The sequence below is a fragment of the Crotalus tigris genome, unplaced genomic scaffold (genome assembly GCF_016545835.1).
Source record: "Crotalus tigris isolate CLP2741 ecotype Arizona unplaced genomic scaffold, ASM1654583v1 scf7180000018068.1947079, whole genome shotgun sequence".
Classification (NCBI taxonomy): domain Eukaryota; kingdom Metazoa; phylum Chordata; class Lepidosauria; order Squamata; family Viperidae; genus Crotalus; species Crotalus tigris.
Genome location: NW_024096805.1, coordinates 1177947 through 1202783, shown reverse-complemented (window position 1 = coordinate 1202783; position 24837 = coordinate 1177947). Strand labels below are relative to the sequence as shown.

At 44.1% G+C, this 24837-nt stretch overlaps 1 protein-coding gene across 1 annotated transcript in view; it reads right to left on the bottom strand.

Annotated features, from left to right (window-relative positions):
• The window catches only part of LOC120309787 (inositol 1,4,5-triphosphate receptor associated 2-like), a 63205-nt gene that overhangs the window by 18128 nt on the left and 20240 nt on the right, over positions 1 to 24837 (bottom strand). Inside the window, exons 15-26 of the mRNA XM_039347343.1 lie at positions 23320 to 23418; positions 20485 to 20648; positions 18645 to 18759; positions 15360 to 15522; positions 13169 to 13230; positions 11031 to 11102; positions 8154 to 8238; positions 7009 to 7150; positions 6074 to 6155; positions 2048 to 2085; positions 1903 to 1964; positions 818 to 937 (exon numbers count right to left, since the gene is read on the bottom strand). Of these exons, the coding sequence (XP_039203277.1) occupies positions 818 to 937; positions 1903 to 1964; positions 2048 to 2085; positions 6074 to 6155; positions 7009 to 7150; positions 8154 to 8238; positions 11031 to 11102; positions 13169 to 13230; positions 15360 to 15522; positions 18645 to 18759; positions 20485 to 20648; positions 23320 to 23418 (1204 nt within the window). The remainder of the gene's footprint in view (positions 1 to 817; positions 938 to 1902; positions 1965 to 2047; positions 2086 to 6073; positions 6156 to 7008; positions 7151 to 8153; positions 8239 to 11030; positions 11103 to 13168; positions 13231 to 15359; positions 15523 to 18644; positions 18760 to 20484; positions 20649 to 23319; positions 23419 to 24837) is intronic.

Here is a 24837-nt window from a genome sequence, read left to right as displayed (position 1 = left end):
TCCAACACTGGAAGTTTTTAAGAAGAAACTGGACAGCCATTTATCCGAGATGGTATAGGGTTTCTTGCCTGAGCAGGGGGTTGGACTAGATGATCTCCAAGGTCCCTTCCAACTTTATCATCATCATCATCATCATCATCATCATCATTATTATATTATTATTATTATCATCATCATCATCATAGTCACACAGTGGTGGTTAACCCTGTCCAAGTTAAGGACACGGCTGGCTTTACATGCTGCATGAAACCTTCTTGAGATCTTGGCTGAGTGTGATCTGTTAAGTCAGTAATTGTGACTTGTAAGCCATGGCTTCATGCAAGGTGTGAAAGCAAGCCTATTTTGGTTCAATCCAAACTCCAGGAATACAGGTAGTCCTCGACTTACAATTGAGCCCAAAGCTTTTGTTGTTATGGGACAGTTGTTAAGTGAATTTTTGCCACCTTTTACAACCTTTCCTGCCAAAGTTGTTAAGTGAATTGCTGCAGTTGTTTAAATTAGGAACATGGTTGTTAAGTGAATCTGGCTTTCCCCATTGACTTTGCTTGTCAGAAGATCGCAAAAGGGGATCACGTGGCCTCGGGACACACTGCAACCGTCATAAATAGGAGTCAGTTGCCAAGCATTCGAATTTTGATCACGTGACCAGGGGGATGCTGCAATGGTGGTAAGTGTGAAAAATGGTCATAAACCACTTTTTTCAGTGCCGTTGTAACTCACTAAATGAACTGTTGTAAGTCAAGGACTATTTGTAGCATTCACTAGCTTCCTGCTTGCCAAGGGGCTCATATATCTGAAAAAAGAATAACACCAATACCAGTCTTGTTGCTGGAGGCATCTTCTGCAGCTTCCTCTTTTGAAACAGCTGTTGCTTCCGGCAACCCTAAAGTAGAAAGGTGTGTTTTCCCCTCCGGTTCCAGTAGTGTAGAGTCCGTATCTATAAAGGCAGAAGATGAGGGGAAAAAATGCTAATATGATATCCAGATGTTTAAAGATTTTCATACATTTCAACAGAGGAAACACCAGACTTCTGTTAAGTGGACATAACTTGATGGCTTTCAACCATGTTTCTGAGTCTCTCTGCATTCACACACACACACACACCCCAAATTACAGAATTCTTTGGTTGTGAAGGAAGAAAAATGCTAGTTAGGAAAAAATATTTAGTTCTTTATAGGTGTAGGAAAAGCCAGATCTGGATTCTCACCGTAATCTGTGGAAGACATTATTATTATTATTATTATTATTATTATTATTATTATTGATGATGATGATGATGATGATCATCATCATCATCGCAGTCAGCCAGATGTTCAGATTGGATTTGAATTTTTGTCTACCTATCGAGTCCTTACCAAGGACCTGGGATAGGTAGATGTGGATGTTTGATGGTATTACAGATATCGTCGCAGGATGGAAGCGGTTCCTAGTAAGGCCGCCTTTTGCAATTGATTAATGGCGAATTTGTCAATGCCAATTGTGTTCAAGTGGTGCTCCAGTTGTTTTGGGATTGCACCCAAGGAGCCTATTACTATTGGTACTACCCTTGCTTGCCTTTGCCACAGTCGTTCTATTTCTATTTGTAGGTCTTTGTATTTTGTTATCTTCTCCAGTTCTTTCTCATCTATTCTGCTATAATAATAATAATAATAATAATAATAATGATGATGATGATGATGATGATGATGATGATGATGATGAAAGGGATCTTGGAGGTTTTCTAGTCCAACCCCCTGCTCAGATCAGAGAGGTTTACTATGGAACAATCACAGCCAATGTTTCTTTCTGACGGTATCACTGATCATGAGTTGTCATTCTGGGGTCATTGTCGTTTGCTGCGGAAACCCACAAAAATTTGAAATGTTCTTTGCTCTACTTACACTCATCTCTACTTCAACGTACCTTGTGATTCTTTAATGCCCTCTGCGACAGAGACAAAAGTTTCTTCGGATAAAAGTAGTTCACTGGGAAAAGAATGAGAGATGAGTGTACAATCCAATAGCAGAAAAACAGGGTGGATTAGGAAATGGCATAGATTTTCTCTTACCTGAATAAGGTATCTGTTAATGCTCCGGCATCTCTCTCCTTGAAAAAAGGTGAAACCTCTTAGCATTTATAGCCAAACAAAAAACATTGGAAACATTTATTTGTATAGATCAGGGGTAGGCAACCTTGGCTCTTTTATGCCTCGTGGACTTCAACTCCCAGAATTCCTGAGCCAGCTATGCTGAGGAGAAATGGAGATGTTTCCATGCTGAGCCATGCTGGCTCAGGAATTCTGGGAGTTGAAGTCCACGAGTCATAAAAGATCCAAGGTTGCCTACCCCTGGTATAGATATATTAAAAAATGAGGGCTGGGGACATTTCCTGGAGACTGCCTTCAGTTTCTGATTTGATGATCTTATAAATGTCAGGAGCCAATAACCAGGAGCATTTGTTGAGTTCAAAGCACAGAAGAGTTTATTATGGCTAGCTAATATACAAGAATCTAGTCAACAGTGAAAGCTAAATTGGTGCTAAATAAGGTCTACAGAATTCATGGAGGGCTGGACTCTTGTGGCTGCGCGATGACTCCATACAAATGACATGTTTAACCCCGCCTTCCATCCCAATCTGTTCATCTCCTACAACAGTGGTGGCGAACCTATGGTACGCGTGCCAGAGGCGGCACTCGGAGCCCTCTCTGTGGGCACACGTGCCATTGCCCCAGCTTTGTTTTCCCCCGCAACACTCTCATCAGCAGCCCCCCTGGAGGAGAGTCGCCCCCAAGCGTAGCCCATGCGGAGCAGCACAGTCAAGGACATAGCAGCCAGGCAGCATAGACAAGACTCTGCCCTCATGCCCCATCGCGCACAGTTGATGCTGCGGGGTGCGGGCAGAGGGTGTGGTCACCATGGTGCTGCTGGGCTGCCTGGGCGATCTGCAACAGGTCCTGGAGGTGGTGAGTGGCCCTGAGGGCAGGCTGGGTGAGGCCAGGGCAGGGGGTGGAGCGGGGCCAGTTTTGGGGCACTCGGTCTCTAAAAAGTTCGCCATTACTGTCCTACAATAAACTCTATTACTAATATAATCAATATGCTATCAGATCGATTTCATAAATAAGCACAATCAGCCTAAGACTTAGTTATGTGGGAGAAATACTGTGAGGGACTAATTTGATTGTGCAGCTTTCCTGTGGTTAATGTTATTTCCATCGACATTTGCTTTGGAGCAGAGTCCACCCTTTCATTCGGTTTATTTTAACAGCAGCTGTTCCCTAAAAAGCACCTAGGTCCTAGGAGAAGTTCAAAAAAAGAGCGACAGATCTCTATTGGAAGGACCCATTTAACCACGAGGAAAGCTAGGCGAAAAAGGCTAAGCCGGTCCATTTTTTTTCTTCTTCCTTTTTTTTTTCTTTACAAATAAATACCAGATTTATTATCTGGTCTCCAGCACTCAGTACCATAGATTCCCTGAAGCAAAAGCAGGGAATTTTCTCTCCCTCCAATTCTTACACATGCCATTTCACACTTATGACCACTGCAAGCATCTCCAGGGTCATGTGACCGTGGATGCGAGGCAACTGGCCTGTATTTATGACAGTTGCGGTGTCCCGTGATCATCTTTAGTGACCTTCTGACAAGCAAAGTCAATGAGGAAGCCAGATTCACTTAACAACCATGTTACTATAGGAGATGACTAGGCTGAGCCCGAGGGAGGGGTCAAATGCGTCATCAGTCATGAGTCCTTGAGTGCCCACAAGAGACCTAAGCCCCTAAACCTTGAATTCTTTTTTATTCTTAATTCTTGTGATTTCACCTTGACTGTGAGTAGCTCAGATTCTTGTGGAGAGCTTACGTTTGCAATAAATCTTTATACTCATCTGAACAGCCCAAATCTCCTGATTTCCCCGGCACGTACTAACTCAACCACTGCAGTGATTTCCTTAACACAGTGTTTCCGAAACTTGACAATTTTAAGGCATGTGGACTTCAACTCCCAGAATTCCACAGCCAGCATTGCTGGCTGTGGAATTCTGGGAGTTGAAGTCCACATGCCTTAAAATTGTCAAGTTTCGGAAACACTGCCTTAACACAGTGGTTCTCAACCTTTCTAATGCCGCGACGCCATAATACAGTTCCCCATGTTGTGGTGGCCCCCAACCACTTATACATCACCGGGTGCCAGGGGCATGGCCAAAGAAAAGGGGGAAAAAATGGCGGACAGCCTTGTTTGGCGACCCCCGTGAAATGGTCGTTCGACCCCAAATGGGGTCCCGGCCCACAGGTTGAGAACCACTGCCTTAACAATTGTGGCAAGAAAGGTCGTAAAATGGGGCAAAACTCAGTTAATCTCTGTCAGTGAGGAAGCCAGATTCACTTAACAACCGTTAAGCCAGATTCACCTCACAACTGTAGCAAGACAGGTCGTAAAATGGAGTAGAAATCACTTAACAAGGGTCTTGCTTAGCAACAGAAATCTGGGGCTCAGTTGTGATCGTAAGCCGAGGTCTACTTGTACTGTATAATTACTGCTACTAGCATCTTCCACCATTGGTGAGACTTAGCTACAAAGCTGAAAGGTGTAGTTAGCAAACATTGTCAGTCAGGCATACTTTTTTCCATCTCTGATTTTTTTTTCCAGATGCAGTAAATTTCAGCCTGAACTTTTCCCAAATATTCTGTATGGATGGAGGAGATCAGCGTCTCTCAACCTTGGCAGCTTTCAGATAATAGGTCTATTAATCTACTAGGTCTACAAGATGATCAAAAGGCCTGGAGGCTAAAACGTACGAAGAACGGCTGCGGGACTTGGGTTTGGCTAGTCTAAAGAAAAGAAGAAATAGGGGAGACATGATAGCAGTGTTCCAGTATCAGAGGGGCTGCCATAAGGCAGAGGGGGGCACATTGTTCACCAAAGCACCAGAAGGCAGGACAAGAAATAATGGTTGGAAACTGGTCAAAGATAGAAGCAACCTGGAATTAAGGAGAAGCCTCCTGACAGTGAGGACAATTAACCAGTGGAACAGCTTGCCTCCAGAAATCGTGGCCGCTCCATCACTGGAGATTTTAAAGAAGAGACTAGACAGTCACTTGTCTGGGATAGTATAGGTTCTCCTGCTTGAGCAGGGGGCTGGACTAGAAGACCTCCAAGGTTCCTTCTATTCTATTCTATTCTATTCTATTCTATTCTATTCTATTCTATTCTATTCTATTCTATTCTATTCTATTTTTCTATTTCTATTTCCAGAATTCTCCAGCCATGCCAGAATTATCATGCCCTAGTCCTATAAATGAAGTCTTTTATTCCCAGGATAGTTAAAGAGAATCTTCCTCAATTTATTATCCTCCAGATAATTTGAGACACCAACACAAAAAACTGGTTTCCTGGGAACTGGAGGACAACTAACTGGGACAGCTGGATTAGGATGGACATTTTGCATTTGGGGGGGGGGAAACACATTTGAACCTGGGATGCCACAATTCATAACGGACAAGACAACTGTGAGGAAAAATCTAACAAAGTATAACTTTTTAAATTTAATGGTCAAGATTCTACAGATATGTGGTGCTCGGTTTGCATCTTACTGATTCATGCATTCAGATGCCCATCAAGCACCAAGTAAATCTATCCAAGTATCTATGTGTGTGTCCCAGCAGGTTGTATAACATCTCCTCAGAAGAACAAGCATCTGTGAATTTCAGAATTTTGAATGAACTTGTGAATTTCAAGTTTCAAATGAACCAAATCAGGGGTCCTTGGTGCTCTCTGAGCTTGCTTGTTTTCTTGCATACGTTTCATACTAGGTAACATCAGCAATGCTAGTCACTGATGATGACTAACACTGAGGATGTTAGCTAGTTTGGGTAATGAAACGTCTGGAAGAAAACAAGCAAGCTCAGAGAGCACCAAGGACCTCTCATGTCAACGCTGAGCTACCAATATTCTCCTTTACTGAACCAAATCAATGTGGTAAAAACCCTCTGTCGATCTTAGGGGACAGCACAGCAGAGGGAAGGAATTCTGCTTCCATGGTTCTAAATGAATGGTCTTCTGCTAGGAAATCCATTCTTGGAAACAAGTAAATGAAACTAACCTTGGGAGAGTCACCTTCCATCCTTCTTGCTGAGATCAGGTCTGCATCTGTCTGGCTACCAACCGAATGGTGATTACACCTGCTGGCAGAAAGCAATATTTGCATATGGCAACTATTCAGCTTTCCCTTCCCCTAAAGTGAAACCCTGGGGGTTATTTTTATCTACAGCTTTTACTTAAGCAAAGAATCCAACCCCAGCTGCAACACAAAACCAGCATAAGACAAAATAGAATGAGCAGCTGTCACTAGTTTCAGGTGCCTGTACAACAGTAACAAGTCAGAGGCACTTGTAGCTAACCTCACTCAGAGAGATGAAATTGCAAAATTTTCACTTTTGGAAGCAAGAATTTTCATAGCCAAGAGAGACAAAATTCAGATGATGCCTCTCATATAGTGGACAATGGGTCCATCCTTTCACAATATTCTGTGCTCAATTCTTGTAACTGAAGGAAAGTAACCTTAACACCAAAAAATATCTGAGTTAAGATGCCAGCTGTTCAGAATAGCTGGCTGCTAAAAAGTAACACATTATCGACATATATAGTAATTGTAAGTGAAGCTTCTAACAACATTGCTTGCTCAAAAATAAATCCTTACGATATTTGTAAAAGATATTTGGCCCAGGAGTTGCCCAATTAATGGGTAATGACTAGAAATGTTCACATGAACTGCCCACTTTTATAAAGGAAAAGATGGGCTCTTAGATATCGAATGTCTACGAATGTCTTCTTAAGATCCAAAGAAGCTTTGTAGATTTGCTTATTTGAATCACGTGTAAAAGGGAAAAAAAAGTCACTAGGATATAATAGTAACTGCAGTAACAATCAAATGAGAAGATACTGGCAATGTAGGAGAAAAATTATCTATTGAGCTGTGTGTAGCCTTTATCAATCTCAGAAGACTCAACATTTTAAAAGCTGGGTCTGTGATCTTACTTGCATTCATCCACTATCACATCCGAGGTGGTTCCATTTCTTAAGTGTTGTTTCCCAAATATTAATAATATTGGAGAATTTCCAACAGTCCCGGGTGGAGAGCTTCTTCGAAGCAGTTGCAGAGAATCAAGTGACAAAGCTTCTGTTAAAGATACAGAGAAGTGGCAGAATTATTAATGAGAGGAAGCCCAGAAAATGTGACTTTGTTTACCTGGAACCGTGCAGATCAAGTGGGGATGTCTATGGAGATTCTCAATCATCTAGGTCAGGGGTAGGCAACCCTTGGCTCTTTTATGACTCGTGGACTTCAACTCCCAAAATTCCTGAGCCAGCCGTGCTGGCTCAGGAATTCTGGGAGTTGAAGTCCATGAGTCATAAAAGAGCCAAGGCTGCCGACCCCTGATCGAGGTCATGGTTGTCCCACAGATGTTTTTTTTGTCCTAAAAGGCATCTGGACTTTCTTGGTGTTTTCTTTGAAAACATTTCACTTCTCATCCAAGAAGCTTCTCGGATGAAAAGAGAAACATTTTCAAAGAGAACACCAAGAAAGTCCAGTTGCCTTTTGGGAAAGAAAACACCTTTGGGATAATTGAGTCGGGATATTGCAAAGTATGGTTTGATCCTCCAAGATGTAAGCCCTGTGGCCAATTTCAAATAGTTTTTTTTTGTAATCTGAGAGTTCTGCATTAAACTTACAAATGACCTCTCAAAAAACTAATTGTTCAATAAGCTCATTTCAATCAGAGACTTTTTCTAATTGCTCCTGAGCTACACGATTTAAAAAAAAAGGGTGCATGTTTTAATCTTCATCCATAGATGGATGACAGATGCAAATGCTAATCAACAGAAGCATAAACACATACACATACAATAATATCGATGAAAAAGTATTAACTTAACTGAATAATCATAATAAAAGGGGGTGAAAGAACCTGGAAAATGATGTTACAAGCGGAAGAATTTCCCAATTTTCCATGTTGCTTCCATGTCTTTCACCTTACCCTTTTCTTCAAAAAATAAAAAATTCAAATTTTGAAAAAATAACACATAGCAACATGCAAATCAGATATAGTTTTCTTCTTCCAGAGCTGTATGCTTCTCCTTTTAACCAACCCACTGGCAGCCAAGGAATATTTTAAGCTTACCTAGCAGTAAGATATCTTGTGTGGACCAGCACGTACTCCAAGGCCAGCAGAGTTGGGTTCCTAGTTTTCGAGAGCAACAGGTTTCCTATTTAAAGAAGAGAATTGAAATCCTTAACCTCTACTCATACCGACACCAACAACACCGGTTCAATTGGAGCAACACTAAAATCATCGGCCACGTGCTAAGTATGAGAAGGAGAACGAGTATTTAATATTGCATGTATTGACAGCAGCGAGAATAGTATTTGCCCAATACTGGAAAAATGAAAACTTACCAACTGAAGAAATCTTAATTAAGAAAATTTTACAGTGTGCAGAAATGGATAGACTAACCTTAGAGATTAAAGAGAAAGAAGATTCAGTTTATTTTAAAACATGGGATACATTTTTACCAATGGTTAGGAAAACGAATGAGAAATGAATGTGATATGTCATTTTGAATATATATTAGTAAGAAGAATGATATGTATTGACCAACTGATACTGTTTATGATCATCGTTTATCATATTCACTACAGTTATTTACTATTTATATTAATTAGTGTTAACTGAACATATGTACCCGGACAATAGTCTGTTTGCTAAAGCTTGAAAATGTTATTGGGGGGGGGGTTAACCCCAATGTTGTTCCCAATCCTGTCCCAACCCCAATCCTGATCCTAACCCCACCCAGAACCTTAATCCCTATCCTGGTCCTATCCCTTCCCCAACCTTATAAAACTCAATAAAAATCTTTATGAAATAAAATCAAATCATTGGCCATGCTACCACCCACCACATTCATGAGTTCACCGAAACTTGGCCCTCCACAAGCAATTCCATCCACAGACACATTGACCATCAACTAGCCTACGAACCCCTCATAATCCAAATCAACTACACACCCAACCAGAGGTAGAACTGACCATCAACTGTCCCACACAAGTCCCCTGTCCTCCACCAGCATTTCACCTTCCAAGCACCCTGACCTGATGTAACCTCCCCATCACAAGATTTTCACGGATGACTTGCACCTGACCCGTCACAAGACCTTCACTTCACACCCACCCACCCCTGAAGCCCTTATAAAGAGAAGAACACGGACATCCCCTGAACTCCGCTGAAGTTGTTACCTAGCCTGGTAACGAAATGTTCGGAAACTGACCCACAAGCTCAGAGAACGAAGCTTCGCCCTCATCGGAGAATGGAAAGCAGGGGAGACTGCCCGCCCCCCAGTAGCCAGAATGCAGCTCAACTAATTTATAGGAAATTCCTTCTACCAGGAAACAAGCAATTTGGTCAGACGACTCTATTTCAGAATAATTGGGCCCCATTGCCTGCATTTTGACCACAAAGCACCACAGGTAGTCCTCAACTTATAACCATTCATTTAGTGACCATTTGAAGATACAACAGCACTGGGGGGAAAAGCAATTTATGACCGTTTTTCACACCTACGGCCATTGCTACATTCCCCCACGGTCACGTGATCAAAATTCGGACACTTGGCAACTGGCATGTCTGCAAGTTTGTCAAGCACCCCAATTGTGATCACACGACTGTGCAACAGCTGGAACAGCTGGAACTTCAACCAGTCGCTGAAGATGGATAGTTAATTGAGCCCTGCCTGTAATTGGAGCCTGGTCATTTATGCCCTCAAGTGAACTCTGAGTTGATTTGTTCAATAATCCATTGGTTTGTTTGGCTGTTTACAGTTTTTTTCTGGAGTCTCCTTCAGCACCAAGAGTTCAAAACTGTCAGCACTCATCCTGTATTGACTCACACGCGGATTAGTTATTGAACTAGAATTTAGAATAGAATAGAGCTGGAAGGGACCTTGGAGGTCTTCTAGTCCAGCCCCCTGCTCAAGCAGGAGGACCTATACTGTCTCAGACAGGTGAATGTCCAGTCTCTTCTTAAAAATCTCCAGTGATGGAGTGCCCACGATTTCTGGTGGCAAGCTGTTCCACTGGTTGATTGTCCTCACTGTCTGGAAGTTTCTCCTTAATTCCAGGTTGCTTCTCCCTTTGATCAGCTTCCATCGTTTCTAACTAAGTCAGCATCATATGAACATTATGTACTGCTGGCTGCCAGCTTGCCTGGCTGGATCTATGACAATTCGCCACCAGCCAACTCGCCATGGACAACTTGCCCCCAGCCAACCTGCCTCCAGAAGCGGTGAATGCGCCAACACTGGAAGTTTTTAAGAAGAGACTGGACAGCCATTTGTCCGAAATGGTATAGGGTTTCCTGCCTGAGCAGGGGGTTGGACTAGATGACCTCCAAGGTCCCTTCCAACTTTATTATTATTGATCATCGCACAGTCAGCCAGATGTTCAGACTGGATTTGGCATTTTGTCTACCTATCGAGTCCTTACCCAGGACCTGGGATAGGCAGATGTGGATGTTTGATGGTATTACAGATATCGTCGCAGGATGGAAGCAGTTCCTAATAAGGCCGCCTTTTGCAATTGACTAATAGCGAATTTGTCAATGCCAATGGTGTTCAAGTGGTGCTCCAGTTGTTTTGGGATTGCACCCAAGGAGCCTATGACTATTGGTACTACCCTTGCTTGCTTTTGCCACAGTCTTTCTATTTCTATTTGTAGGTCTTTGTATTTTGTTATCTTCTCCAGTTCTTTCTCTTCTATTCTGCTATCTCCAGGCACTGCCACATCCACTATCCAGACTTTTTTGTCTTTCTTATCGACAATTGTTTATTATTATTATTATTATTATTATTATTATTATTATTATTATTATTATTATTATTAATTAAATTCATCACAGCCAATTCGGCATGGCCAACTTGTTGCGGCCAACTGAAAATGTTGCCAGTTATTAGTTCCTCTTCAGGTTCTCTTCCAACATACACTTTGAAAACTTGTCTGTGCTTACCTGCTCTTCTGTTTTTATCTCTTCACTGACATTTGAGCAGGACAGAGGGCTCTCGTCATCAAACGCACAGCTCTGCTTTGACAGAAAGTTTGCATGCTGGTCAGTTGAAAGAAAAGTCACTTCACCAAGAAAAGCTAGCTACGTTTTGTTGCTATCCAAGAGGACAGTGCTAAATGGCTGAAGCAAGAAAAGAACAGAGTTTGGCTCCTGCAGAGGGGGTATAGAAACATATTTTTCAAGAACGCAAAAAAAAAAAAAAAAAAAAAAGGCAGAATACATGTTTTGCGTGCCAAAGGCCTTAAACGTAACCTGCCTCTCATTTTTAGGGCTGGGAAAATCCCTGCTCGATGTTTTCAATCAACATAGAGGATGCTGTTCTAGATCTGATAAGCATTTTCAGTGGTTGCTTGTTCAGCAGTAGAGCTCTATTGGGAACTGAACAAAATTATCCTTTGAGAACACTTTTTTCTTGAAAAGGGGGCTGCTAGCCAGCAGCCATTAAAGCTGGGAGCCAAAATCCCAGATCTTGTTCCGATTGTGTCTGAGACAACTCCCTACCCCCCCACCCCAAATAAATTGACACAGTCCCATTTGGCAAATGACAGACCGACAATTATCAGTAGGCCCAGTTTTAAAGGAAAAGCGTTCAGGATAAAGGTACTACAATGCCCGTAATTCATTGCATCACCCAAATAGTATCAAACTTCATTATTACATTTAGCTGTGAGGGCAGATGGCACTCTTTCCCCCACAACAACAACCCTGTGGAGTGGGTTGGACTGAGAGCAAGTGACTGCCTCTCCAGGTACTTCTTGATTCGTTATGCTTGCCATCTTTTATCTTTTTTAACAATGTTTTATTGATTTTATTGTAATGCTTTTCATTGTCGGGCCCTGCCCAGACTCTCTGAGAATTCAGCAATTTAGCTGAATGAATTATTATTATACGATGACAGAATGGAGGGAAAACAGACATCACAGCCAGTTTGGTTTAGTGGTATCAGGCTACAGTCTGAGACAGGGGTAGGCAACCTTGGCTCTTTTATGACTGGTGGACTTCAACTCCCAGAATTCCTGAGCCAGCATGGCTAAGCATGGAAACCTCTCTCTTTCCCCTCAGCATGGCTGGCTCAGGAATTCTGGGAGTTGAAGTCCATGAGTCATAAAAGAGCCAAGGTTGCCTACCTCTGGTCTGGGAGACGGTGAGTTCTAGTCCTGCCTTAGGCATGAAAGCCAGCAAGTGTCTTTGGACCAATCCCCCAGGAGATTATGAGTTCCAGTTCCAGTCCTGCCTTAGGCATGAAAGCCACCTGGAAGACTTTGGGCCAGTCATTCTCTCTTAGCCCAACTCACCTCACAGTTATTGTTGTGGGGAAAATAGGAGGAGGAAGGAATATTATGTAGGATTGTCCTGAGTTATTTATAAAAACAAACTAAACAAATGGGGTTAGAGAGGCATGGAGTGACTCATAGCTCTCTACATCTTGCTAGCCTTCAAAACCCCTCCATCCAGCCAACAATTAGGGATGGTGAAAGTTCACCACTTCTGAGGGCTTGCTTTAATTGATTAATTAAACTTCTAGTTTAATGCCTAAATGAACCCCGTAAAAAGATGAACTCCAGCTTATTAGGCAGAAAATATATTTCCAATCCAATTTTATACTGCAGATCCAATTTTATACTGGTTTAAATCCAATGGAGACTTTGCAGCCTCCTCTAAGGAAGCCTATTCATCTTACAGTTTGTGTTGGAAAACAACCCTCCTAATTCCCAGTTTGTGTGCCTAGGAAGCATAGGAACAATAGTGCCTTGCATGCCTCTGGCTGTGCTAGGCCAGGGGTAGGCAGCCTTGGCTCTTTTATGATTCGTGGACTTCAACTCCCAGAATTCCTGAGCCAGCCATGCTGAGGAGAAAGTGAGAGGTTTCCATGCTGAGCCATGCTGGCTCAGGAATTCTGGGAGTTGAAGTCCACCAGTCATAAAAGCGCCAAGATTGCCTACCCCTGTGCTAGGCTATCCAGTGCAATCTGGGTATTGTCACTGGAGGATGCTGGGAGATGTCCTGGACATCTCAGTTCTACCCTGTAACTAAAAATAAACAGTTAAACACATTGTTAAAAAAATGAATAGATGCCGTACCTGACAAAGTACACCGCACAACAGCCTTTTCAAACACTTCTCCTTGAGTGACTCTAGAGCAGCTACAAAACAAGGCATTAGACAGCAGTTGGTGAGCATCTGTCAACTAAAGCTTTCCCATCCTTATCTAACAAAAATACCATATTCAATAAACAAATATTCCAGATGAGGAAGTCTCCTTCTAATAATAGCTCACTTTTTCAGTGCCCTTGTAACTTTGAACAGTCATTCAAAGAATAATTGTAAGGTAAGGACTACCTACATACCACCACCCATGCTCTAAACCAGGGGTCTTCAAACTTGGCAACTTTAAGACTTATGGACTTCAACTCCCAGAATTCCTCAGCCAGCCCTTAAAGTTGCCAAGTTGCCAAGTTTGAAGACCCCTGCTCTAAACTCTATCAATCAATAGCCAAGGGCAACGGTTCTCCAATTATAGTTTTTGAGGAACAGTAACAGAGAGAAGTTGCCTTCACAGTTTTCTTGTTTTTGGAGTCATGTGCTGGACCCCACCAGGAACCTGAAGTAATGTGGCAACTCTCCTCTTACACAAGTGTGAGGCATTTCTAGAAATCAGAGAGCTAAATGGGACGCTATAAACCAGGGGTCTTCAAATTTGGCCCTTTTATGACGGGTGGACTTCAATTCCCAGAATTCCTCAGCCAGGCATGCCTGGCTGAGGAATTCTGGGAGTTGAAGTCCACCCGTCATAAAAGGGCCAAGTTTGAAGACCCTTGCTATAAACTATCATGTCTCCAATCCAGCCCAGCGTAGTGAAGATAATCTTTTATCTATTAAGATAAAGTACAGGTGATCCACTTGCAATGATTCATTTAGTGGAAACTAATCAAGGAGAGAAACAACCTAGAATTAAGGAGAAACTTCCTAGCAGTGAGGACAATTAACCAGTGGAACAGCTTGCCTCCAGAAGTCGTGGGTGCTTCATCACTGGAGGTTTTTAACAAAAGAATAGACAGCCACCTACCTGAAAAGATAACGGACAAGGGTCTTCAAACTGGGCCCTTTTATGACTTGTGGACTTCAACTCCCAGAATTCCTCATTCCTCACAACTGGACTAGACAATCACCTGTCTGAGATGGTATAGGATCTCTTGCCTGAGCAGGGGGCTGGACTAGAAGCCCTCCAAAGTCCCTTCCAGCTCTATTCTGATTGATTGATTGACTGTTCAAAGTTACAACAGCCCTTGAAATAAAGTGACTTATGACCGCTTTTCACATTTATGAGCTCTGCAGAGCACCACCAAGTTCACATGATCAAAATTTGGATGTATGGCAACCAGCTCATATTTATGACGGTTGCCGTGTGTCCCGGGGTCATGTGATCCCCTTTTGACTCCTTTTGACAAGCAAAGTCAATGGAGAAGCCAGATTCACTTAACAAGCCTTTGCTACTGACTTAGCACCTGCAGCCATTCACTTAACAGCAGTGGCAAGAAAGGTCGTAAAATGGGGCGAAACTTACTTCACAAAGGTTTCACTTAGCAACATACACTTGGGGTTCCATTGTGGGTCCTTGGGACTCTCTGTAGAGTGATGCTGGATGAAGCTAAAGCCCCCATAGAACCCACCAACTCTTTGCTCCCCAATTTGAAAGAATGCAGCTAGTCCTCAACTTACAACTGGAATTTCTGTTGCTAAACCCGAACAGTCGTAAAGTGATTCATGCCCTGATGTTAAGTGAATCACTGCAGCAAATCACGCAGCTGTTAAGCCAATCCAACTTCCTCCCCCAATTTGGCTGGTCAGAAGCCGGCTGGGAAGGTCACTAATGAGGATCACCTCACCCCAGGAGGCTTGCAACTGTTCTAAGTACATGCCAGTTACCACGCCTTCTGAAGTTTATTCAGGTGACGGTGGGAGGATGCTGCAATGGTCACAAGTGTGAGAACCAGTCATAAATCACACTTTTTGGGCTGTTACAACTTTGAACAGTCACAGAACAAATGGCTATAAGTGTAGCTATCATGGCTGCATGTGTGTATTTAAACAGTCACAGAACAAATAGATATAAGTCGAGGGCTGCATGTGTGTAGCTATCATGGCAGAATCTCCAACTGATTACTTTTAGGAAATGGCTGAACCCCCCCCCCCAAGACGAAGGCAGGTTAGGCATCCACAAAATATTAACCCAGAGGATGGAAGGAGCCCAAGAGCTGTGAGATATACTTACTACTTTGTTCCTGAACTTGCACTTCCAGCTGTTGGCAAGTCCGTGTGAAATCTATATTTCTACCCCGGAGGTTTCCTTGCTCCGCCACGCTTTCTTCTAGCTTCTTCTGTAAAGACCCTGCTTCCTCGCGGGCGGCGTGAAAGTCACTCTCGCGATCCTTAACCTGAAAAAGCAGCAGAAGCAGCAGCAGCAAGTCAATGCAAATTTCCGGCATCAAATGCTGCAAGACATGCTCGGTCTATAAGCCCCTATGGGCAGCTTAAAAAAAGAGACCCAAAACACATTTGTTCTCTTTCCGGAAGCCATGAACTCTTCACGCTTCTGCATTTTGAGGGACAGGTTCTGCTTGTTGATGTGCACCAAACGGTTCTTTTCCTGTGCAGAGCACTCGAAGTTGCCACCCCCCCCACCCCGTCTGGCTCAGCTTCGACTTCCTCTGCAATCGCACTTCTGCAAGTTCCAGATGAGCAGGCACGGTTCTGCTTTTGTGAAACTGACCGCCGGCCACTTGTAAAAAGTCCCCCCAATATTTTAAAGAAGGAAAAAGAGCCCCATGTGGAAGGCAGCCTTGACATACCGGAAGAAATAACACAGAAGCAGCCACTGCGCCACGATTGCGTGTTAAGACTTCATAACGCAGGCGGTCCTCAACTTACAACAGCTGGTTTAGGGACCCTAATACTCTTAGGGGCGCTTGTCTGAGCACTTGCGATTAACATTTATTGTGATTAACATTTATATGTTACTTATATGCAAGGGAGTAGGTCTGGGCATATGTGGTACATAGCAAGTTTTAAATGTGTGTTATGTATGTGTACATTTTGAGAGCAAGCAGCTAACTTTCATTTTTAATGTGTGTCGTTGTGCCCGCAGAGAAAAAAAATGACAATAAAGGTTATCTAATCTAATTTTAAACTCCCGATGCTACTCCAGACTTGGGATCCCGAGTGGGAAGGAAAGACTCTCGATCTATATTTCTGTGTTGTGCAAGTAGTCCTCAACTTATTTTAGTGGCTGGTCAAAGTTACAACGGCACTCAAAAATGTGACTTATGACCGTTTTTCACACGCAGTAGCCCCAGGGTCATGCAATTTACATTCCGATGCTTGACAACTGACTCCTAATTATGACGATTACCTCAAGTCAAAGGTAATTCTTTTCCTGGATAAAGAATTGTATCCATTGGAGGTTAAATCCAGCTGGAAAAAAAAGCCAGCTTAAGCCATTTGATAGATTGGATAAATAATAAATAAATTGCTCTCTGGAGTTCAACCTTCAGCTTTCCCAGGGATCCTGGCTAAGTGTTCTGCTCGAAGAATAGCTACTGCAAACCCCAAATGATGGATTGACATGCTGTTTCCCTTCTTCTGTTCATGTCACAAATGTCTGAACCAATCCCATTCCTTTCTGTGGGGAGGATCTATGGCTTTTATGAGGCCTTTTAATGAAGCGTCTGTTTTCGGAGGAGTTTTGTTAATCCTGCAGAAGACACTAGAGAGTTTACTGCAATCCCATGAGCTAGAAGGGGAAATGGGCAAAATCTTTGTCAATGTCAGCCCAGAATTTCACTCTGTACCTGGCAGCTGGGAGGCAGAATCTTTTCACTCTGTTTTGTTATTATTCCATCTGTTTATAGGTTTGCCAGCAGACTGATAAAAAAGAAAAACAGGGGCTCACTCCATTCTAGCACTGATGATGTTACCTAGCTGGGTAATGAAACGTCTGGAAGAAAACAACCAAGCTCAGAGAGCACCAAGGACCCCCCACAGATTATGGTCTTTCTATACCTGGATATCTACAGAAGCTGCGTGAAGAACTGAGACATCAGCAGAAGTAAAGTCTATTTATATGAGCCGATTGCCTTTTAAGAAAGTCTGGTTAATCCAGTTTACAGTTGTCAGCAGAAGAGACGTATAGCTACCAACAAAGGTGGGTAGACACACGCAAAACATTACACATGGTTAGTCCACACATGGACAGTTCTGTGCACGGAAGATAAAGTATTGATTGGAAGTGACTTCCTTATATATTTCTTTTCCCTTATTTCACTCTTTGGGGAAATAGAACGAAATGGAATGGAATGGAAGGGAGGGAGGGAGGGAGGGAGGGAGGGAGGGAGGGAGGGAGGAAGGAAGGAAGGAAGGAAGGAAGGAAGGAAGGAAGGAAGGAAGGAAGGAAGGAAGGAAGGAAGGGAATAAGTAGGTGTGGGAAGTCAGCTTCCCCCAGAGAAGGAAATATTAAAAGGGCAGAATATTATATTTGCTCAAAGAATCTTAAAGAGGCAGAAAAGCATGCCCAGTTTTTCTGAATAGCCCCAAGTCTCCCTCCCCCAAGCAGAAACCAGCTCTGTAGAAATGCAGATGTAATAATCCATTCAGAAAGGTTGTAGCCCTCCAACTAGAAGCTTAGGAAGACAAAGACCCTTAAAATCTACGTACCCCACTCAAACTCTAAGACAGGACATAATAGGATTAATTCACAGATGCCAAAGGGGGACACTCGGACTCAGGTCAAAGTACATGACACAGGAAATACAAGGCCTCAAGCAGGAACAGGAAACAACCTCAAGAGCCCCAGAGGGTCTAAAAACCCACTCCCTACATGTGCTCTCTCTCTCTCTCTTTTCTTCCAGAGCCATCTTTCTGCCTGGCTCTCCTCTTCAATAAACTTCAACCTTCTTTCTAAAGCAGTCGCCATGTTGTTTATTCCCGGCTTGGACTGAACCCTAACGAAGACTTTTCCTTCAACAGAAGGAAGGAAGGAAGCTCCACCTTTTCAATCTCCCATTGGAGAGAGGGCAGAGTCCAACAGTTCAGCTTTTCCCTCTGATTTCCTTCTGTGTTTGGAGCACAGGCTTAACGTGGGAAGGGTCCTTCAAAGGTGGCCCAGCAGCCAAGGATGAAATGGCTATAGAGACCCGTGACCAGAGGACAAAAGCAATGTCAGAACAGAGGCACTTGCCTACAACAAAATGAAATGAGAAAGCTGCCCACACAGCTTCACTTGTGCTGTATCACGCTTTTGATACAGATCAAGAAAATAAGGGTGGAGGTGGGCCTGTCTATCATTAGAAGCATGTTAGCATGACGCAGGGGGCCCGTCTTCCAAAAATAGTAGATGGGCTGCCCTCAGGGCATGCAGGATTCATGGATGCACCGAATTATGTCTGGGTCAGGCAATTCACACTACTTCACACTTTGGCATCTCTAAAGCTTGTTCCATCTTTTTTTTTTTTTTTTTTTTTTAAAAAATTAAAGACATAAAAATACAATGTAGGACACCTACCCTCTTACCAGCTTCCTCCAATTGTTCAGTTAACTCTTGCAATTTCAACCTCAAGGCTTCTGCTTCTGCCAAAGCATCTTCTTTGAGCTGTTTGGTTGAATGGATCTCATGTTGTCTTCAAGATATTAAGCAAAACACCAAAAACAATGGACAGCAATGTTATTCGAAGCTGAATTACTTTCTCCAAGTCTGTGAGCGATTCTCTGTAAGGGCAACTTTGGATTCCCGGAAACTACTATAGATTTGTTCAATTACATACATTTCCAGACTTACAAGCATTATGGGGTACATACTTGGGGATATTCACCTATAGGCAGTCCCCAGCTTATGACTACAATTGGACTCGAGTTTCTGTTTTAAGTTCTTAATGGACATAAGTTGAGGTGGATCCAAATTTTCAATCTTTACAGTGACTGGATGTAATTTTTTTACATCCAGTCCAACCCCATTTAAGCAGGAGAACCTATACCAGGAGTCTTCAAACTTGGCCCTTTTATGACTTGTGGACTTCAACTCCCAGAATTCCTCAGCCAGCATGCCTGGCTGAGGAATTCTGGGAGTTGAAATCCACAAGTCATAAAAGGGCCAGGTTTGAAGACCCCTGCCCTATACCATTTCAGACAAATGGCTGTCATTTCCTTCACCTACCTCAGGGGTGTCCAACCTTGCCAACTTTAAGACTTGTAGACTTCAACTCCCAGAATTCCCCAGCCAACATGAATTTGGGGAATTGAAGTCCACAAGGCTTAACAGAACAACAGAGTTGGAAGGGACCTTGGAGGTCTAGTCCAACCCCCTGTTCAAGCAGGAGACCCTGCACTATTTCCATACAAATGATTGTCCAATCTCCTCTTGAAAACCTCCTGTGAAGAAGCCCCCACAACATCTGGAGGCAAGTCACTTCACTGATTAATTGTTCTACCTGTCAGGAAATGTCTCCTTAAATTTTAGGTTGCTTCTCTCCTTGATCAGTTTCCCTCTGTTGCTTCTTGTCCTGCCTTCAGGTGCTTTGGAGAATAGCTTGACTCCCTCTTCTTTGTGGCAGCCCCTGAGATATTGGAACACTGCTATCATGTCTAGTATGTCTAGTTTAACGAAGAGAAGGACGGGGGGGGGGGACATGATAGCAGTGTTCCAATATCTCAGGGGCTGCCCCAAAGAAGAAGGAGTCAAGCTATTCTCCAAAGTCTTTGAAGGCAGGATAAGAAGCCACGGATGGAAACAGACCAAAGAGAGAAGCAACTTAGAACTAAGGAGAAATTTCCTGACACTTAGAACAATTAATCAGTGGAACAACCTGCCTCCAGAAGCAGTGAATGCTCCAACACTGGAGGTTTTTAAGAAGAGAATGGACAGCCATTTGTCCGAAATGGTGTAGTGTTTCCTGCCTGAGCAGGGGTTGGACTTGATGATCTCCAAGGTCTCTTCCAACTTGATGATGATGATGATGTCACCTCTCGTCCTTTTTTTCATTCAACTGGACATATACAATTCTTAAAGTTGCCAGGTCTGGTCACCCCTGGCAGAAGTGAAAGATTTTAAGGCATGTAGACTTCAATTCCTGTAATTGCCCAACCAACATACTAGCTGGGGAATTCTAGTAGATAAAAGTCCACAAGTATTAAAGTTGCTGAAGCTGGACATCCCTGTCCTATGCTTTCTTACCTCCCACAGACATGCATCATGAGATATTATGAGCTACCAATCCTCTTTGAGTTTAACCTTAAGGAGATGTTACCACACGGCAACCCAAACTGACAGCATTGTTCACCGAACTGTAAGGAATTTGCAACTGAGTAGATACAGAAACCACACATTCTATTCAATGAAGAAGAACCACCTGGACCAAAGCATTTTCTTTAAATGTAGCTGTTCGGTTCTCATCCTCCGCATGTTTCCTGCCATTTTAATGAGCTCCTTATCCAGGGATTCCTTCTGAGCTTCCAAAAAATTGAGTTTCTGAAGCCACAGGGTCCTTTTGTTCTCCAGCGTTTTCTTGAGGTCCTGCGTGGAAGTCAACACAAATATCTAATACAGCACAGCAATCTCTTGATTGAATTAAGCTCACGACTCTTCCAGGTTGTATTCAATATCCATCACACACATATAAAACACCACATGCTTACAGGCTGCTTGGGAATTGGGCAACTTTGGGCTTTTTTTTTTTTTTAGGGAGGGGGGTGTAGTTTATCAGAAGCCAACTTCATGAGGCTACGACTGCCACCTCATCGTAGTTCTTTCTTTTCCAAGACGTTCAGAAGAGTAGCTAAAGAGCCCTGGTGGCGCAGTGGTTAGAAGGCAATATTGCAGCCTAACTCTGCCTACAGTTTGGAGTTTGATCTTGACCGGCTCAAGGTTGACTCAGACTTCTGTCCTTCCAAGGTCAGTAAAATGAAGACCCAGATTGTAAACCACCTAGAGCAGTGGTTCTCAACCTTTCTAATGTCGCGACCCCATAATACAGTTCCCCATGTTGTGGTGACCCCCAACCACTTATACATCACTGGGTGCCAGGGGCGTGGCCAAAGAAAAGGGGGGAAAAATGGCGGACAGCCTTGTTTGGCGACCCCCGTGAAATGGTCGTTCGACCCCAAATGGGGTCCCGACCCACAGGTTGAGAACCACTGACCTAGAGAGTGCTGTAAAGCACTATGGAGTGATGTATAAGTCTAAGTCAGTGGTGGCAAACCTATAGCACGCGTGCCAGAGGTGGCACTCGGAGCCCTCTCTGTGGGCACGCGCGCCATGCCCCAGAGATGGCAACCGTCCCTCTTCAACCAGCCGCCCGCTAACTTGCCAAGGTCCCACGTGGCTGGATGCATCCCAACACGGCTGGTTTCCCTCCCCCTGTCCCATCCCTCCTGGCTTTGCATGCTCTCCTTTTCCTGGGCACGACCCACTGCATCACCTCCTCAGCTGTCGGCCGTCTATCCAGCTCAGAGGCGGCTTCTCTGAACTTCGGATGGTGGGCTGCAGAGCCCCAGACTGCTCCGGTTGAGGGGCCGGCAGGCTGTGGCTGCTGATAGACACTGTTGGCTTCCATGCGCTCGCTGGCCTCTGTGTGCTGGGGCCGATGGTGTCAGGCAGCAGCTGCCCCGGCCCCTGCCTCGCCTTGCGACAACGGCACCCCACCCCTGCCTTGCTTTGCCTTGCCTCACTTCGCAGGACGAGTCTCCTGCCCACTGCCCATTTGCCAGAGACCCCCTGGATCTCCCCGAACCCTGCCTGGCCCCCACAGGCATCCCTCCCCATGAGCAACATCGAGGTGACCAGGCCCACCTTGGCCACACCCACCCAGTCTGCCATGACCACCATAGCCACGCCCACCTAGTGGGCCACGCCCGCCTGGCACCTGGTGATAAATAAGTGGGTTTGGGGTTGCAGTTTGGGCACTCGGTCTCTAAAAGCTTCGCCATCACTGGTTTAAGTGCTACCGTCATGTTGGGGTGGTGATTATCTTCAATTGCACTTGTATTATTTCTTCCTGGTAAAGCCCTCCTATTGCCTGTTTGCTTAAGGCAACACCAGTAGTTTGTTATAAACTAAACCCAGCTTAACAAAACTCATTTTTTTTGTTCACATTCCAAATAAAGCCTCATTGCTTTGTTCACACAATGTGCTGAGACAAGGTTAGCGTAATTAACCACCCAATTCTATTTCGCTGAGGGCATTTAATGGGCCATGAAGGCTTTCTCTCCTCAGATCCTTAGAAGTACATTGGTGGAATCCTGACAGTAACTGTAAACCACGGAAGTGATTCTGCTGCTTCAGAAATTCTGAGAAGAAGGAGGAAGAATCAGTGCTAGGCCCTCCTGTTAACATAGTGGTTCTCAACCTTTTTAAGTTGAGGACTACTCAACCGGTCGTAAGTCAAGGACTACTCAACTGGTGCAGCACCATTTGCAGAATGGGACTTTTGGCGGGCTCAGCAGGGCAGAGACAGCCTGGACAATTCCTATTGGCTTTTGAAAGCCAATAGAATTAGACTCTATTCAAGAGAGTCTATTCTATTGGCTTTCAAAAGACAATAGAATAAAAGGGAGTAGCACAGCTAAGGAAAAGGGGGAAAAAATGGCAGACTGCATTGTTTGGCGACCCCCGTGAAATGGTCATTCGACCCCAAATGGGGTCCCAACCCACAGGTTGAGAACCACTGTTTTAACAGAAATCCCCACAACACTAGCACCCCCAGAAAGGGAAGGAAGGAAGGAAGGAAGGAAGGAAGGAAGGAAGGAAGGAAGAAAGAAAGAAAGAAAGAAAGAAAGAAAGAAAGAAAGAAAGAAAGAAAGAAAGAAAGAAAGAAAGAAAGAAAGAAAGAAAGAAAAAATAATCTAAAAACAGATTGGACCTTTGTCAGCTGAACATCTTCCAATTCTGCCTATGCCTATTTTCTCTGATCTACTGAGAGGGAGCTGCAAAGCCATCAAGCTACCAGTCCCATCAGAGGACCCAAAGTTGTGAGGCATTTACCGCAGAACCACAGATATTTACCGCAGAACCACAGATATAAATCGTTCTGATATCTGCCACTGCGTGTTTGCTGGGAATTCACCTTCCAATACATTCAAAGGTGGCCAGATTAACAACAGTTGAGCCAATGCTTACAACGAGGGAATTTTTCATCGGGGAAAATAACCTAAGGGCCTGCTTGCTTGCCAATTCAAGGATTATTTACCACCAAGGTCTTCTGACACGTTTCTGGCAGATCCAAATTGTCTGTTGGGTTCAGCAAAGGCAGCCCCGCTAAATCCTCCACCTGAGAAAGTTCTTCTTGCTGCCGAGAAAGAGTGAGACAGATCATTGTTTGTATTTGAGAACGTGGGAAACATCCGAAGGTATCATAAAAGAAAGGATTGAAAGGAATCCTGGAGATGGGGTGTCTTTACACACCCCTGCTTTGAGTTGCAAATAGCACGTTTTTGTTGTTGTTGTTATTCAGTCACTAACACGTGTCTGAGTCTTCACGACCCCATGGACCACAGCACGCCAGATACCTCCCCCCCCCTTCTCCACATGGAGACATCAATTTAAGAATTTAATTTACTTATTCTAGTCATATGTCTCCAGTCCGAAGAACAAATAATATGAAACTGCAAAGCAATTATAGGATTTAAGTCAGTGATGGCGAACCTTTTAGAGACCGAGTGCCCAAAAACTGCCCCTGCCCCCGCTCCACACCCCGCCCCGCCCTGCCCCCCATCCCCCGCCCCACCTGCCTACAGGACCACTCACCGCCTCCAGGGCCTGCCGCAGATCGCCCAGGCAGCCCAGCAGTGCTATGGCAGCCACATCCTCTACCTGTGCCCTGCAGCATCAACTGTGCATGATGGGGTGTGAGGGCAGAGTCTTGTCTATGCTGCCTGGCTGCCATGTCCTTGGCTGCGCGGCTCCATGTGGGCCGCGCTTGGGGGTGACTCTCCTCCAGAGGGGCTGCTGGAGAGGAGGGGGTCATGGGGGAAGGCAAGGCTGGGGCAACGGCGCGTGTGCCCACAGAGAGGGCTCCGAGTGCCGCCTCTGGCACCCGTGCCATAGGTTCACCACCACAGATTTAAGTCATTTGAAGCCACTGTTCTCTTGTTTTGTTACCTGTCTGCCCCCACTATGCCTTTCAGGACAGAAGGCAGGATTCAACAGGTGCAGCTGAGATCAAGTGGCCATTTTAGATGTTTTTCTACTACGCTTCAGAAGAGCTTCCAAAACAAAACACCAAAATGTTTCTAAAGAAGTGCAGGCAAGTGCCTGAGAGAATAACAACAGAAGAACTTTAATATTTAAAAGCGGGAAAAATAAGGATGTATTTGGCGAACCTCTCTGGGGAGGGAATTCTATAATTTTAGCAGCCTCCCAGTGTTACCTCAATGGAATGGAATGGAAAGGTTGGGATGGGATGGGATGGGATGGCATAGATGGAATGTAATGGAGAGGATCAAATGTAATGTAATGTAATGGATTGGATTGCATTGGACTAGACTGGACTGGATTGGAGTGGAGTGGATTGGACTGGACTGGATTGCAGTGGACTGGACTGGGATGGATTGGATTGCACTGGACTGGACTGGATTGGAATGGATTGGACTGGACGGGAATGGAATGGATTGGGATGGCAGGGCAGGGCATGGAATGGAAATAATGGAATGGCTGGAACTCTTAGAACAGAGCATTTATATGCTATATTGTCTTTTATAGACTGGAC